Source organism: Poecile atricapillus, chromosome W (genome assembly GCF_030490865.1).
Source record: "Poecile atricapillus isolate bPoeAtr1 chromosome W, bPoeAtr1.hap1, whole genome shotgun sequence".
Taxonomy (NCBI): domain Eukaryota; kingdom Metazoa; phylum Chordata; class Aves; order Passeriformes; family Paridae; genus Poecile; species Poecile atricapillus.
This window is the reverse complement of record NC_081288.1, coordinates 56,336,129-56,353,380: the sequence shown is the minus strand read 5'-3', so window position 1 is coordinate 56,353,380 and position 17,252 is coordinate 56,336,129. Positions and strand designations below refer to the sequence as shown.

The window sequence follows — 17,252 nt, the reverse complement described above, 5'->3', positions numbered from 1 at the left end:
ATTCCTGACATTACCTTACAGATTTTTCTTCAACGGCAGAAGTTTTTCCTTAAGTGTATGAAGACTTAATCTTATCCTTTCCTTTGGCAAAAGCCAAGAATCACCTTCTCAACTACCCGAGGTGCCTACAGAAGAGCACTAAGAGAGCACAGGACTAAGCAGGACCCTGTGGAAACGTATCGAGCCACCGCTGCCCTGCCGCTCACTGCACTGCACCGACGTCCTGTAGCTGGTGTTTACCATACACATCACACAGTTCTCTTTCAGAACACGAGTTTTTCCTCCAGGTGTTCAAAACATTAACCCATCCTTTTCCTTGGTAGGTCTACTAGAACAACTGGTGGTTTGGTTCATCTCTTTTTATACTACTGTAATGGCGCAGACCAGGCTGAAAGGGGGCAGAAATGCCAGCTCCAGGGACGTTGGCTGCTCCCACTTGTGTCCGGGCACCGGTGCCCTCAGGGCAGCGCTCCGCATCACGGTCAGCGCGGGCCTTTCTCCCCACCGGGACAAAGACGGAGCCGGTTCCCGCTGCACGCTCCGCCCGGCGGGTCGGTCCTCTGGCCGGCGCCGAGCCTCAGCCCGCTCGGGGCTCCTCCCGTGTGCCGCCACAGCCCAGCGGGCAGACCGCCCGGCCGTCCCCGCCCCGTCCCGCAGCCGCTGCCCGGCACCTGTGCGGCCGGCCCGGGTAGCGGCGGCCGCGGCGCCTGCGCACTGGGCGGGCGCTCGCCGCCAGGACCGCAGTCACTTCCTGCCCCCGTGCCCATCCGGCTCCGGGGTCAGCGGCCGCCGCTCTGGCGGGACAGGGGCGAATAAAGTTTAATTCGGGGAGGCGGAAGCCGCCCGTCTTCTCCAGGTAGGGCCGGCCCGCGGCACCCGCCCGTCGCGCCCGCCCCGTCCCGGCGCCGGCGCCCGCTGTCACCTGCGGCCGCGCGCCCCTCCCGCCCGGGCTGCGCGTGGCGGGCGGCGGGCGCGCCCCGCTCCGGCCCCGGCGGCGCCGCGGCAGCGCCCGGCCCGGCGGCGGGCGCGCCGCAGCCCCGGGACTGTCGGGGACGCGGCTTGCCCCGCGGGAGCCCAGGGACACCGTCCTATCGGTGGGGCTGCGAGACGAGGCTGCGAGGTGGGGACGGAACGCGGCAGGGCCGCCCACGGAAGGGGCGCGGGGCCGTGCTCGGTGGGGAGGACGTGCGGCCGGGCCGGGCTCGGTGGGGAGGGCGGTGGCCGAGGCGCAGGTGGCGGCGGGGCGGGAGCGGGGCCGTGCTCGCCGCGGCCGTTGCAGAGGGCGTCGTGAGACCTGCCGAAAACAATGGGAACTTTCTCCTGCGCCAGCGGTGCCGCTGCCTCCGGCCTGCCCGGCCGTGCTGCCGTAGGAAGTGGGTGTGCGGGCTTGGCGCGCTCCTGACCCGCCTGTGCTTCGGCGGTGACAGCCAATTTCCTTATTTTAGCAGAAACGAGCTGCTGGATGTAGAAGGAAAGTAGATCGTGCGCACAGAAAATGCCTCTAAGGGACAAGTGTTGTCAGACTGACCACCATCACCATGGATGCTGTGAACCAGGTATTGTGGTGTGGGATGGATGTTTTTCCGATGGATTCGGATGTTTTGCATATCTCCTTCATTAGAAGCTTGCAGAAACTGTTGTGAGGATTTCAAATGTGTATCATTTGTGTCAATTCTAGGTATAAAAAGTTTCTGAATTTTTTTTTCTTTTTTTTTTTTCTTTTGGAATCCTTGAGCTGTCACCTTAAAATCGTTTCAGGAAGAGACTATTTTACTTCCTGGATGTGGGATAATCCTCAGGCCAACACATGGGCATTGTATGCAGTGAGCAGAGGAAGGCAAGAAGTTGTATAAAACAACAAACCCTTTTGTTTCCAAAAAGTGCGGTGTTCTCAGTTTTTTTTGTAAAACGGTGTTTTTAGCAATCATTTGCATTTGTTGTTTATATTTTTACCTTGTCTTCTCTGGTGAGCTCTGGTGAAATTTAAGATCTTGATGGGGTTTTTCTCCTCTGAGACTAAGTCCTAGAACAACTCTACATTCCATGCCTGAGTGATGTGAAAGATGCCATCAGTGGAAATGGTAATGAATATTCTGAAGGTTTAGCCAACCTGTTTTGATGCTTTTGAAATTATTCTGCTTGTTGTTATAATTGGTATTTTTGAAGGCAATTTTGGTTTTTTTGCCTTGTTATAGAGTTTATTTGGATGTGTTCACTTACATTTTTGAAAGAAAGGTGCTATTTGGATGCTTCCACTTTTGTTTTGACAAGAAAGGGATCAGTTTGGGGAATTAACAGATGAAAATGTGAGCATAGTGACTTTGATTATGCCTCTTTTGTGATATGTAATTTTAGAGTAGATATTGTTCAGTGAGTAGAAACGTTTCTTTGTGTTGATGATGAAATGGTTTTGAGTTTTCTAATGCTTTCAAAAAAATGAAAATATTTTTCTTTCCTGACAAATTAACAATGATGTGTTAGGTCTGGTTCATCTGTGTTACTCTTCTTTATGTCAGTAGGTGTTGTACACGCGTATTAGAGGCTGTATACAAACCAAAATGTTTTATTTTGAAGTGTAGGGAGTAGGCTAGTAGAATACAATATGTCATTGTGTTAGAGATTCCCAAATGATGAGCTGATTTGTTATGGTTGTTACATGTTTGTATATATAATAGTATGTTATGGGACCAGGATAGTTGGGTGCAGTGTTCATTCTGTTGTCCTTTTTTACAGTGCTTTGCTTTCTGATTTTCTTTTCAGCTAGAATTCATTTGTAACTTTTTATCTTTTAGCTCAATGTTTCTGTCAAAATTTGTTTATTCTTTTTGCACTTACTATCTCTAACTGGTTTCATACTATGATTCAACTGACCTTTATTAAAAATATATTTCTTGGACATCTCAGTGCTTCATTTAGAAATGAAAACCTTAAAATGGGGTTAAAATCAAACCAAGTGGTTAAGGTGGGAGCCAGTTTGTGAAGTACAAGGCTGGCTGTTTAGTCAATCAAAAGTATGAAAGAAGACTTAACTGAAGTTTTTGCAAACACATGCTTCAAGAAGTGTTCTTATTCTTGTAAATTTGTTTTCTCTATAGGCAAAGCTTAATTGCCATATCTATATACAGCAGTGGAGTGCTGTTAAGTTTTATGTGCATAAATACTGCATATTGGAATGGCTAAAAATTCTGATTAATACATGTTTTTGTTTCAATAGCTTTTGGAAAGAATATAATGTGGAATGAAACATCAGAAATAAAGTATTCCCTCAGCAGTTTATTTGAGCCCGAGTAGTTACATTTAGTGTAGTTTTCATGGTTAAAAATACTATGATAGGGTTTTTTTGGTATATACTATGTAGCTATGCTTGTGCTTTTTTCCTCATCATTGCTACTTTAAATTTAGCTTCAGTGTTTAGGTGCATACTGGCAACATTGAAGCAATGTAGTGTGCTATGAAGTATTTGGTAATGCTGGTAATACAGTATTTGGTAATTCTCTTTCGTACATGTTTGGTTTTAACAATGGGAGCTTTGAATACACTTTTTTTAAGTGATCAAAAAGACAGCAAGCTGTCTGAAGGTATCATGGCTGGAAAATTTAGTGTTGACTTTTTTTTAACACAATATAACTGAAAATTTTAGAGCAAGGCTACTTTTACTGTAGTCCTGTCTTTTTAGCTAGTTTACTGTATGTATGGAAAATTCCTAAATTACAGAAATCACCTGAGTGTTCTCTAATGGCTTATTATCTTTTTATGTATTTCAGTGCATCTGTTGGAACCTGGTGATCCGCCATTATTGCAGCAGCCTCTGCAAACATCAAAATCTGGTATACAACAAATCATTGAGTGTTTTCGATCAGGTAGGAAACCATGCCTGACCCATAAGAATTTCATTACCTTGTTAAAAGAGTTATATTCAGTGTATTAAAATAACCAGTACCTGACTTTATGCATATTTGCAAAATATTTGGAGATTTTTGAAATTAGGTGTTTCTTTCAATAAGGGCTTCTATAGAAAGTAATGAAGATACAAATCTTGCTGCATAGGTATCCTTCAAAAACCTTAAAAATTAAGTTTGTTTTTCTGCTTTGTGTCATTTCTGGTGCTATTATCAGGGAGTTTATTGTAAAACTCCTGAGGCAAAGAAAAAGCTTTATCTTGAATATCCTAAATTGTTTTATCATATTACTTTTAAGGTGTTCCTTGACTGGTTTTGGGAGTTGCAATACATAGCAATGAACATTTGGGGAGGTATGCCAGGGTTTCCACACTTCTGATCTTTGGCAAACTAAAGATTTTATTTTCACAGCTCTTGGTCTTTAGTGCCGCTATGTGTTTCTAGATTTTTTCATGTAGAACTTTTACATATATGAGATAAGTTATGTATATAAGCACTGCTGCTGTGCAATGAGATGCATGTCTGGTCTGAGTCTTGTAAAAGGGCACAGTGTTTAAGTTGTCCACTAGCATTTCAATAACCTAATGCAAAAACAGGTTGTGAGATTATTCATTAGTATTCATTAATATTCATTCATTTTTTAGTTTGTTTGAGATTGCTTGAGCCCTCAGATGTGTGACACAGGCTTCTTCTGCTTGAAGCAGATTAATGCTACTGGTAGTAGCACAAACTAGTTGCAGGTACTTTGTCTCTGAGTTGCTTCCAGATCATCCTCACTGGCAGGTGTTAAATTGATACCTTACTTTGCTGTCATCAGTCACCTGCATCAGGGAGATTGGGCAGAAGGCAGAGGTCTTAGAGAAAGATTCTCTGACTTTCTCTGATAGATACTGATTAGTTTTGAACAAGCAGCATTTCGTTATGGAGAGAGAGTATTTGATTCTTGTGATAAAGGAACAGAAATTTAACACAGAGTATTGTACATTACTGTCTAAGTAATTTTATCAAAAGCTTCTGTCATTCAGAGCATTAAGAATAAAAAGTGAATTTGAATCTATTTTTTTCTAAAAAACTGCTTGCAAAAGGCATAAATTTGGGTATCTCATAGAGAGATATTTATGACTGGTGTTCTCTACTGACTTTTTGTGACTTTGATGTTATTCTAGCATCAACATTTACAAATATTAACAGAATTTGGCAAGGTATCGTCTGCATTACCATCACAATTTACAGTTAGATGTAGCTACAAAATAGCGAAGACTTCAGTAAATCTTTCTTCTCCAGTAACCTGGAGGTAGCATCTACTGACACAAGATTGACTTGTTGCCGCTGTCTGCAGTTGGTGAAGAATAGGAGATGATTTGTTTCCCTCTTTCTGCTGTGTCCACAAAACCAGTGGATATTTTACATTTTTTTGCTGTATCCAGAACTTTTTGAATGTCTGTAAAGGACCACTTATTTTTCTTTACTCCCAGCTGTGAAAAATTTCACAATTGCATAAGGATGATTTGAAGCCAGAGTGACTACCGTGTCATATAGTATGAGCTCCAATAGGTCATAAATTCTTTAATCTCATCTGGTAATTCTTAAATCCAGTAATTTGTATTGGAAAAAAAACATTTCAGTCCTGAACAGGAGACTGAATACTAGTATAACAGGGGAGACAACGAGTATGTCCCTTGATTGGGTAATAGTGGAGAATATTTTTATTTTTTGAGGCTGAGGTTTGTGGCTAGGGCATGCATGAACAGCGTGGAATTTTATCTACATGGAGCATCTTCAATTTTGTTCAGCTGATTTTTCTTTATATGCAGAAATTCAAATGTTGGTGACATCTGAGTAAACAACCTGCTTTTGGGGGAAACGGTAAAATTTTTATTTGTTGCTGTATCTAAATATTTTTCCAGTAGTCTGTAAAAATGCAGATCAAATGAAGGTGAGGTTAGTAACACTCAAAGAAAGAGCAGTGGATATGGCTTGGGAAGGCATAGGAGGGGACAGGAACTGTGGTGGCCTCAGGTAGTCAAGTTTGGATACCATTTTTAAGGAACTGTGGAGGAAGACACTGCTTTGCTGGAAGCTTTGTAGTACTATTATGGCACCAAAAATAAGTTTTTCTGGGAGGCCCTTTTATATTGAAGAACTATTGCCTATCATGAGATTATTAATATTTGAAAGATTTTAATTTAGAAAATAGTTCTGCAGTGTGACTCTGGTTTTGATCTTTGAAAGGAATTCTTAAGAGAAGTGTAATGAGATGACAGAACACTTGACCTTGTAGCTTGAAGAATGTCTTGCTGCTGCTGTTCCATAGGTGTTTGATATTATTTATTCATGGTCTGGTTTTGTTATATTTTTGCTTGTTTGATTAGTCTTGAGTAATTAAATTCTAAGAAAAATCAAGATAGATAAATTAGCTGAATTTTCTTAGTGCTCCTTTCTAATTTGGGGTGGGTAAGCATCATTTAATAGTTATTGCTAATTTTAGGCCTTACATTCATAATTTTCATGAGATGAGAAATGAAGGAGTAAGTTTGAAGTGTAAAAAAATAACAGGAGCTGGAATACTTCAACAATGCTAGATCTAACTGCCTTTGTATACAATGTGTAATAGTCTAGAAAACTGGTATATTTTATCACGTTCTCTGTGTTTTAATGGAGATCTTTCAGATTTAAGTTGTATGTATTTTCCTTTCATCAGGCTGAAAATATGCCTACATTTCTACTGTCTGACCTAAGCGTCATCATCTTGGACTTGGGTCAGATATCTACATGTAGCAACATTTCTTGACCTGTTAGTTATTCTCTTTGTCTATTTTATGCTTGAGTTTTTTGCCATACCAGGTGCCATTTCTATGTGAAATAGCTGTATGTGTCTTGTTCTTTTAGCACTGTAGGGTAACCCTAAAGAAAAATACTACAGGCTTCTTTAAATGCTCTGGGTACTTTTTCTTTCCTTTTGGGCAATTGTATTGCAACAACCAAATACCATAGTAAGAAGTCTTTCCTAATGTTTGGTGTTAGTTTTTATTATAAATCATTGCACTTTCTCTGTAAACTGTAATGTGTGTAATCCTTGAGGGGTTTTCACCCTAGTCTTGTCTGCACAGTGAAATTTGGAGCACGTATCATAAACTTACAGTACAAGTGAAGTAGCATTAACAAAAGATAAAATGCTGTTATCATTATTCATGGTCTAAAATGTTTCCGCTTTCATGGGATGATGTGAATTAAGAGATGAACAGAAAGCCTTCCTTAAGTGTAATATTTCTTTTATTACAGGAACAAAACAACTTAAACATATCTTGTTAAAGGATGTGGACACCATTTTTGAGTGTAAATTGTGCCGGAGTCTCTTCAGGGGGTTACCAAATTTAATTACTCATAAAAAGTTCTATTGTCCTCCAAGTCTTCAGATGGATGATAGTAAGTCTTATTAATTTAAATGTTTAATAAAGCTATGTGAAGTTGAAAAACCTATCTTTCTTTACCATTTACACAAATATACCTGAAACAAAAATACAAAAAAGAGATGGATCTAAATTTCTGTGGTAATGTGTGTTACCATAGCACTTTGATGTATCATGGAGGAGCTATAGCAATGATTTTATATGAATTAACAGCTAAGAGCCATGCCAATATCGTAATTAGATAGCTAGTTTGTACATCTAGCCTTTTAATTAAGTGTCACTCTTAACACTTTCTATTCTTCCTTCCCCTTTTTCTTTCCCATCTGTCCTTTACTGTGAAGGATACCAAAAGCATGTCAAAGACTGGGAAACTAATCTCACAGAAAACAGTGGCTCTAACAGGGTGTTTCAGTTTTAGTTCTGATGGACTTGGGCTGCTCCTGTGAGGTGACCTGGGTCAATATCCTTAATATTCTCCTGTACTGAGGAAGCCCTTACAGTGCTTGTGTCATAGATGCAGTCTTTTGGTTAAGGATCTGTGCTTGAATAATGCTGTCTCTTTTCCCCTGCTTCACTTCACTGTGTGCTGCTTTAATATCTTCTATGTCGTCATGCCTAGCTCTAGATCTTTGTTGTAGAAAATAAACTTTATTATTAAAAGCAGTAACTTAAATGATGAGGAATAAGCCAAGAATGATATTTTTATGGAAAAAGAAATTTATTGCAGTCTCTTTCCAGTGATAACTTTTTGTTGATCTGAGTAAAGCTGATCAATTTGGAAATGTGTCAGCATTAAAAAATATTTTGTAAAGCTAATTACCTTGATCCCTTAACTAGATCAATATAGTTGCAATGAGGCTTTTTCTTTCCTGATTAATGCCTTCCTGCCTTAATATTTCAAAAATTAGAAACGGAGATGCCCTTTAATGATTCTTTTCACACATGGTGTCAGCTGAAAGGAGAAGGTGAAAAGGCTGGTACTGTCACCTTCCTTAAATGAGCTTGCTTGGCCAGTTAGAGTCACAGAGCTGCTCTGTGTGAAGGGGTGACTTGTAGTTTGAAAGCAAGGTTAGAAGTGCATGTGACTTTAGATGCAATAGTTTCTGAGCAAAGTAAGGTTATCCTGAGGAGGGACTTCATGTCCAGCTCCTGGCATTCTAGCCTTCATTTAACTTTCTGATTAACTTTCATATGTTAATATGAAATAATGTACAAATAAAATAACTTGCACTGTTCACTATGAGAGGTGCAAATAAAAGGAATAATACTACACACTCGGAATAATTTTTATATAAAGCACAAGTATTTAGACAGTAAATACTTGTGCTTTATATAAAATTGAGTAGTTATTGAACTAAGTGGGAGTTTTTTCAATAGATAAAAGATAGTGAACAAGAGGCAGGAGTAAAAGTTCAGCGCACTATGGTGAAAAATTCATTCACTCGTATAGTCATGAAGTAGTCTTAAAAGATGCTATAAAATAGAAAGGACTTTTTCTTCTTGGTAAAAACTATATAGATAGGCTCATTTGAAACTGACTGAAAAAGCTGTTAAAAATTCAATGTTTAAAAATGGGTTTGGAGCAGCAAAACAGCCTATATTTTGTACTGACACTTTCCATGTGTTGCTGGGTGTGTGGAAGGAATAACTTTGACTGTGGGTTTTTAATTAGCTGTTACCAGGACTCACATCTTTAAAATTTTCCACAATGATTTGAGCTGTGTCATCTCAGAGCCTCACCTTTTTGCTGTAGGACCCCAGCTTCCTAGTTTGCCATTGCAGATGCTTTGAGTGTCACACTGGGAACTGGAGCACTAAACTAATTTGGTGTTTAAAAAGAGGATATTACTGAGACCTGTAAAATATTATCTACTTTTATCTTTGTGCAATGCTCAGGTTACACAGATGTTTCATTCTTTGGTAAGGATTGTTCAGAATTCACAGAGAAGAGCTTATTTCCAGAATTAGGTTCCTTTATTGAGAGTGCCTGTATCCCGCAGTAGGAAAATTGGTTTTTAATGATACTTCAGGCTTAGTTGCAAACCTGCAGAGCAAGCTCAGTCAAATGATGTTATTTTTGCAATTGATACAGTTTTTTAAAGACCAGCTTAATTCCAGTCATACAAATTTTTAGTTCAGGTGGCTTTCACATTAGCACACCAGGAGGGTTATTTCCGATGTTGGCTTTTAATAAAAAGGCAACTTATAATGATTACTCAAAGCCTTTGAATGTTCAGAGAGTACAAAAGAGGATTTGTGGAAATTTAGAAACTGAATTCACATAGTGGTTAAAAGCTACTTTGAAATTTAAATAATTGGAAATTGCTAAATCATTAAAAAATACCTTTTCCTCTTTTCACAGACCTCCCAGATACAAAAGATAAGCAGAGTCAAGCCATAAATAACCTTCTTGAAGCAATTTATCCAAGGGTAGATAAGCAGGAATATATCATTACATTGGAACCTATAGAAACTAATCAAAATGCTGTATTTCAATATGTGTCAAGGACTGATAGCCCAGATGAGAACACAGAAAGTAGCCATACCCCCGATCAAGCTCCAGTACAGATACAGGAACCCAGCACTGAGCAACCCAAGACTGTTTCAGCTCCAGCCCCAGTCCCAGCTGGGGAGGCTGTAGAATTACCTCCTGCTGATCCTGTTACAAACAAGGTGATACCTACTCCTGAAGAGCAGCCACCAGCAGTAAATCCTGACTTGGACTCTCTGGATAATTCTGATTATGGCCACCAGTTGATTTGTTGCCTCTGTAGGAAGGAATTTCATTCAAGACGGAGTGTACGCCGGCACATTCGAAAAGTACACAAAAAAAAGATGGAAGAGCTAAAGAAGTACATAGAAACAAAAAAGAAACTAAACCAGTGCTCTGCAAAAGGACGAAATAAGAATGTTCTCGTAACACTAGGTAGAAGTTGTCCCGTGTGTTATAAATCATTTGCCACAAAAGCCAATGTAAGGAGGCATTTTGATGAAGTTCATAGAGGATTAAGAAGGGATTCAATTACTCCTGATATAGCTACAAAGCCTGGGCAACCTTTGTTCTTGGATACAGTTTCTGCTAAAAAATCTTTTAAGACCAGAAAACAAAAGTCGTCTTCAAAGGCTGAATACAATTTAAGTGCATGCAAATGCCTTCTGTGCAAGAGAAAATATAGTTCACAAATAATGCTGAAAAGGCATATGCAAATTGTTCACAAGATAACTCTTTCTGGAAAGAACTCTAAAAGAGAGAAAGGACCCAACAATGCTACCAATGGCACAGAAATAAAAATCGAACCAGCAGATTCTGTAGAACCTTCACCCCCTTCCATTGCGCTTTCTCCACAGAATGAATTAAAGGGAACAAATCATTCAAATGAGAAAAAGAACACACCGTCAGCACAGAAAAATAAGGTTAAACAGGACCCTGAAAACCCTAAATCAACTTCTAAATCAACTACTAAATCAACCTGCAAATCAACCACTAAATCAACCCCTAAATCAGCCAATGCATCTGCTGCAGGTGGCCAGCAAAAAACCAGGAAGCCAAAACTTTCAGCTGGCTTTGACTTCAAGCAGCTTTACTGTAAACTCTGTAAACGCCAGTTTACTTCTAAACAGAATTTAACAAAACACATTGAATTACACACAGATGGAAATAATATTTATGTTAAATACTACAGGTGTCCACTCTGCTCTTATGAAACGCGTCGCAAGCGTGATGTGATAAGACACATAACTGTGGTTCATAAAAAGTCGCCACGCTACCTTGGGAAAATAACGGCAAGTTTAGAAATAAGAGCAATAAAGAAGCCAATTGATCTTGTTCTAAATAAGGTGACAAAAAGAGGCTCTCAAAGGGATGAAACAAAACAGATTGGTTCAAAACAGGATGTCACCTCTAATTCTCCCAATAAAAAGTATGAAGGAGCTGATGTTGGTATTGAAGTAAAAGTAACAAAAAACTTTTCTCTGCATCGATGCAATAAATGTGGGAAAGCATTTGCCAGAAAAGCTTTTCTAGAACATCATAAGAAAACCCACAAAGCAAATGTATCTCATTCACCTGAGGAAAGTAAAACCAAAGGCAGAAGTACAAGATCTAAAGCTGTTGTCTGGTGAGGAAAAAGAAAAAGTGTTTTGTCCTTGTTTTTATTTTTTTTTTATTTTTTTAAAAAACCCCAACAATACCACTTCATTTTCTTCTGCTTCAGTTGATTTATTGCCGAAAATGTATTTTCTCATAGACTTTATCATTTAGTGGCTTAAATGCCAAAGTAGATGTCAAATTTGGTGGTTTTTTGGGTTTATTTTAGCATTTTGGAGGAGAGTTAAAATCTAAATACTGTCATTGTAGAAAGATGGAATGTAGTTTATACTAAGTTTAAAATGTTTTAAGTCATCTGTTGTAATCAAGTGAATATGCATACACTTTTAAAATAGTAATTTTCTAAAATTAGCAATAATTTTGTTCGAGTAACTCAACTCAATTAACTTTGCTGTGACCACTTGAAGAAGTACTAAAAGTACTAAAGTAAAAGCTGATAACAGAAAAAATCTCTATGAACTTACTGGAATTAGCATTTGTGAATTTAATTTTTTTGTTTTAATATGTATTGCCTACACACTGTCAACAAAAGTGCATGGAACAGTTTTTTTTTTTTGATGTAATTTGGTTGCTTAGTTGCTTTGATTTAAAATCATTTTATGGGTTAGGTGCCTGCAAATACCTTTGATGTCATTAAATTTAGAATTTCATTCTTTTAATGCTTATTTATATAAGCCTGGGTTTGGAGACTTGTGGTCATTTAGTTTTTTAAATTGTTCAAATCTTATCAAAGTTTTTGCTTTAAGCATCGATATGTTGAAGTCTGGCCTAGAATTTTCTAAACTTCTGCTTATGTGGTGTTCTGGGAATTTTTTTAGACTTCGAGGGATTGTATTTGTAGTTACTCAGTTTTCCACAGCCTTCATGTTAAAGGTGGCCTATTTTTAGAGGACCTTTTAAAAAAGCAAATATTTGTGTGCAGTCACTTTGTATTCCAGAATGACCAACTGGTGGCTGAAGGTTGGGGATTGTACAAAAGCATGATGAAGAGAGACTGTAATGATACTTGTAGGAGTTTTTAACATCCTTATTCAGAATCATCTTTTTAGCATATTTGGTAAGAAGGAAACTAAGTTATATGTGCCTTGTTCTATATTTCAACTCTGAAATGCTATTTTCTGGGAGGTGATTTGACTTGAGTTCAGCTTTCACAGTGAATAACCACCTCGTTATGTTAAATTGTGATGTGGTGCTTTTGTGACTTTCTAATCAGTCCTGACCAAATTAGGCAGAACTTCAAAAATGAACTGAGTTGAACCCTGAATTACACTGAATTCTAGAGGGGGAGTGACTTCTGCATTTTGAATAAGAATTAAACATTTAACCTTATAAATTATTTATGTTGTGTAGTTTAAAACAGAATTATATGGGTAAACTCAAAGTATTAATTTATTCCCGTTTCTCTTCAGATAGGTTCAAGTGATGTTCGGAAAGTTTGAAGTTCATTTGAATGAAAAAGACTTTAGTTTGTTGTTGGAACTGCTAGTTCTTGATAATGGTACTATAAGGAGAAAATACTTTCATAAGGTTTTTTTTTTTTTTTTTCTTCTTATATTAATAATCATTCTGACTGCTCGTAGGACAGTACCACTTCCCAAAACACTGAAGTAATTGAAGTGAAATGCACATGCTTCTAAATTAGCAGTTTTCTCTATGCAGTTGTAGTGTGACCCAGTATAGAACAAACTTCCTGAAACTGAAAAAGAGTGTACCAGAGAGAAGTTAATGAACAGCAGCTTTGGAACAAGGTGGTTTTTCCTCATTTAGGAAATCTTCAGAAAACTCATCGTGCATACTGATCCTCCTTGGTAGTGCTAATTGATGGACAGCTCAAACTTTGATGTGATATCCTACTTTGGTAAATGTTGTGTTATATACTGTTTTAAATTTATTACAAATGAATGTATAAAAGCAAACAATGTAGTGTTTATTGGCTGAATTATACTAATTTTTAGTATTTGCCATAAATTCAGTTTGTTCATATTGACTAATTTCCCAGTTCAAGGACATTCTGAATTTCACTGTGCTGAAGTTGCTTCAAAGACCTCCATTTTGTTTCCATATGTGGTTCATAAGAAAACTTTGTAAACATCTAGGAAGTTTACAAGAATATCCACATTCCTCTAGTCTTTAATTTTTAAAAAAAAAATTATACACAAGCACTTTAATGATAGTTGCAGTTTATTTTTTCAGTTTATTTTTGAAAGATCAACACACTAATGTTAATATGAAGGTAGTGAATATTTGCTGATGTATTATAGACAATCTGTGCACAACCACTTATAATGTTAGCTTATTTCATTAAATATTAATAAAAAGGGAGGATAGTTTGGGAGAAACTCAAAATATATTTTCTCTCAAAATCATAAATGACCACTATGGGTAGTACTTGACTTTGTGTAATTGGAAAATATTTTAGATAACTTTTTTTTTTAACCTTTTAATTAAGATTGTAGTAAAACTGTTGCATGCCTACCATGATGAAGTTCTTGGCAGGTTTCATTTGATCATGGGTTCTGTTTTGGGGTTTTTTTGTTGTTTGGGGTTATTTTTTTTTTTGTTTGTGTTTTTTGTTTATTTTTTTACCTTTTAGAAAATAATTTGTTTAGTGATTTGTGTCAAATTGCTACAATTTGAAAAGTATTGTACATCAGAAGAAATACCATGTTTTTTATATCGGTTCACTCCCTTACTTAGGGAGGTGCCTCGTGTTCATATATACTTTTTTTGTATAAAATATATCTAAATGTTGATCACAAGATCAGGAGTAAAAATGCTTTTATGGATAGAGAACTATTTGGCCCTGTTAGTGCATTGCACTAAAAATACTGTGAATGGGAATTAAGATTGTAGCTTTGCTCAAAATGTTCTATATTGAATGTACATGCTTTTGTTTGGGTAAATGTACTGTATTTGATGGAAAATAAAGCAGACTGGAAATGATTTTTAAGTGGGTATAAACAAAAAGATGTTGTGTTTGTAAACTTGGGATATCTGTCACTCCACAATTGGAAATTACATTGTTTTGCGTTTTGTAAAGTTTTATTTGTTAATCATTGAAGCTAGTTGTTTGTAATATTCTGTTAAAATAAATGTGGTTTTTTTTTTATTAAAAATTTGGCACTTGTGGAGTGAACACTTCACACTGGTGGTCAACCCTTGCTGTGTTTTTGGCAAACACTGCCCATACTGGCCTTTTGTTCCTTGTAAAGGAATCTCTTCCTTAGCTGAGGAACTCTTGTTAGCCTTTTAGACCAAATACTGAAGAAGATAGGCTATGCTGAGGTTTTTGGTTTTTTTTCAAGAAAATAGGATTACCTAGATTTCCATTGGAAATAACATTGTTGGCTGCTGAAGGTTCCTTCTTTTCATGGTTGGATATAAAAAGGAACTGCCATAACCATTGTTTATTCTTTTATAAAAGAAGACATTAGGCTATTAATGTAAGTGCATTTTAAATCATGTTCCTGAGTACCTGTAGGTTAAGATTGGGAAATTAAAATGCAAACATAGGGATAGAGTAACTGTTTGTTTCTCTATTTATCCTTGTCTGTTCTTTATCTGCTGTCTGTTCTCGATAAGTGTGTAATCTGCATTTTGTAATATGTGAAGATGAAGTTAGTCCTATATTGAAGGTACACTTTCTACTCACCAGCACACTGGATATGAGTTTTTAACCAAGATGCTGTCTTGCATCATTGATGGGGGTGCATTGGTTTGGCTCGTTTCACTTAGGCTAGCCAAAGACAAATGTGGCTTCTTTAGTAGACCTTCAGATTTAATGTTCAGTCTTTTTAAAAGAGTTTTTATTTGGAGTGAATGTTAGATGCTTTACAGAAAACTTTTGGATGATTGAAGCATTTTGTATAAAAGTGGTTTTTTTTGGTTTGTTTTTATTTTTTTTTTGGGTTTTTTTTTTTTTTTTTGAAGTGCTTCTTTAAGTCTTCTAATGCTAAGGCCTGAGGGGCTAGCTTTCAGGGACATGAACTCCTATTTACCAACAAGGGAATCTCACTGATAGGGTTGCACCAGGCTTGCTAATGTCTTAATATGCTGGCGTGCGTCTCAGAATCATCTTTTCTTAAATTGTCTCTCAGCTGAGGTTGTTGGTCTTCCTGGTTATATTTATGTTTGTCTTTATTTTTAGGGTGGTTTCTGGTTTTATGTTTTACGTGTCTTTTCTGTCTGAAATGTTAGGCTTGAAGTCCTTGTAGTGATTGGTTGCCTCAGTTTCGTAGGAGAATAAAGAAATCTGGCTTAGATAGTTGATGGTCATTACTACCATTTGTTTTTAATTGGATTCTCTTGGGATGAACTTAAATCTGCTGTGAGAAGGATTTGTGTAACTGGTCAGGTACTTGAAGTGCTTAGAAAATGAGGTCAGTTTTGAGTGGTGGCTGAAAGAACTGTGGGTAGGTATTTTACATAATTCCCTTTTGCTGAATAGTGAAATACAACAGTTGGTTAACCAAAGGTAGAGCAGTGTGTTGTTTGGAGTGTGATGGGTAGAAAAGAACGGGCCTTCAATGATTTTATTAATGGAGAAGCTGTGGTGTTTGTATTAATGAGGAGAATTGCTGGCTGGGTATAAAGGTTCTCTGCTTATCATGGAAAGGGTATCAGAGAGGAAGCTTTAGTTCCCTTTTTAAGGGAGCTTGTTTCACGGTATCCATCAGTTACAGTCTTAAAGTAGTAATTTCATAGACACAAGGTGGAATGTAATTTGAAAAGCTAGTTGTTTGGGTTCATTCATCTCCTTGGGTATTAATCAAGATACTGATAATTGTAATGGAAATGTTGCATACTTGAAGTAATATCTCAAATTAGGAAACAATATCACTGATTTTGGAAGATCTAGTGGGAAATGAAGATCACCTGGGCCTTTGATAGCACATACATCAAACACACTTTTCTGCAAAACAGGTGAAGCTATGTATTGCTTCACTGCATTGCCAGAACAGTATTTTCATGGGTGTTTCAAAGTCTGGATGGGTGATGAGAATATGCTTTTTCAAATTGCTCTAATATTTCTCTTCAGAAGTAGTTTTCATGGTGGTTTTGCCTCAGTTATCGATAGGATTGAGGTTCTCTGTGTCAATAATCTACTTCACTAAATTTGTTAGCATGTGGTAATGCTGGTATTTTTTGTTTTGATGCTTTCCTGCTGTTTCAGTCTAAGGCAACTCGGATGTACCTGGTCTGTGTTCTCAGCATAAGCCTTTCCAGTGCTAGCTGCTTAAGCTCTCTTGGCTGAGCTGGATTTACTCTTTCACATTACTTATGTGCTTTGAGCTTGAGAGTCAGCTCCTCCATTAGAGGCAAAACAGGCCGAGTTGATGATCTTCCACAGCTGTTGATGTTATCTGAATGAGCTGAGTGGGCTTGGTGGCAGAGCAGAGACCGAAAAGCACAGTCCAGGGTTTGCAGCAGATCTTATGAGTACATGTGCTTACATTTTTTCACTCTCTTGCTCAGATGTTTTCTTCTCCAGGATGTTGTGGTTTTTACAGTTCTCAGCTTGTGACTTTCTGCAGCATACAATGTGATTGTTTGAAGTTACTGTCTTGTGGCAAGGCAGATGGGGTGAGTCTTAGACTGAAATAGATGTGTAAATTGTAATCCGTTTCCTTCATAACATACATCTAAACTTCAGCTGTTCCTCTCTCTTTGAAGAAACAACTACCTAAGAATGAACAGGCCTAAAATGGATGCATCATTCTTTAAATGTGTAAAGCTGCATTTTCCATAAAAAAAATACATTCATTGACAGATAAGATCAATAATTTGTCTCAGGTATAAAAGTGTTAATAGCTTTTCAAGTTCAGTGAGACATTT

The 17,252-nt window shown here is 37.7% G+C and overlaps 1 protein-coding gene across 9 annotated transcripts; it reads left to right on the top strand.

The window, feature by feature from the left end:
* Positions 1 to 725: 725 nt before the first annotated feature.
* On the top strand, positions 726 to 14,510 carry LOC131591823 (zinc finger protein 800-like). 9 transcript variants are annotated; one of them, XM_058862900.1, is made up of 6 exons: positions 975 to 1,120; positions 1,446 to 1,556; positions 3,765 to 3,860; positions 7,182 to 7,325; positions 9,672 to 11,427; positions 12,827 to 14,510. In XM_058862900.1, coding segments are annotated over exons 2-6 (2,058 nt in total). In that variant the 5' UTR covers positions 975 to 1,120; positions 1,446 to 1,495; the 3' UTR covers positions 12,828 to 14,510. The 9 variants fall into 9 exon arrangements, with proteins under 9 accessions (XP_058718877.1, XP_058718880.1, XP_058718883.1 ...); XM_058862894.1 differs by lacking the exon at positions 975 to 1,120 and adding an exon at positions 726 to 856 and having other exon boundaries at positions 9,672 to 14,510; XM_058862897.1 differs by lacking the exon at positions 975 to 1,120 and adding an exon at positions 755 to 856 and having other exon boundaries at positions 1,449 to 1,556; positions 9,672 to 14,510.
* Positions 14,511 to 17,252: the final 2,742 nt, after the last annotated feature.

Bases quoted from the DNA above. Each gene is read 5' to 3' on its own strand.
- LOC131591823 (XM_058862894.1), top strand. From the start codon at position 1,496: ATGCCTCTAAGGGACAAGTGTTGTCAGACTGACCACCATCACCATGGA. The intron at 3,861-7,181 runs GTAGGAAACCAT...CTTTTATTACAG, and splicing joins CATTGAGTGTTTTCGATCAG to GAACAAAACAACTTAAACAT. The intron at 7,326-9,671 runs GTAAGTCTTATT...CTCTTTTCACAG, and splicing joins AAGTCTTCAGATGGATGATA to ACCTCCCAGATACAAAAGAT.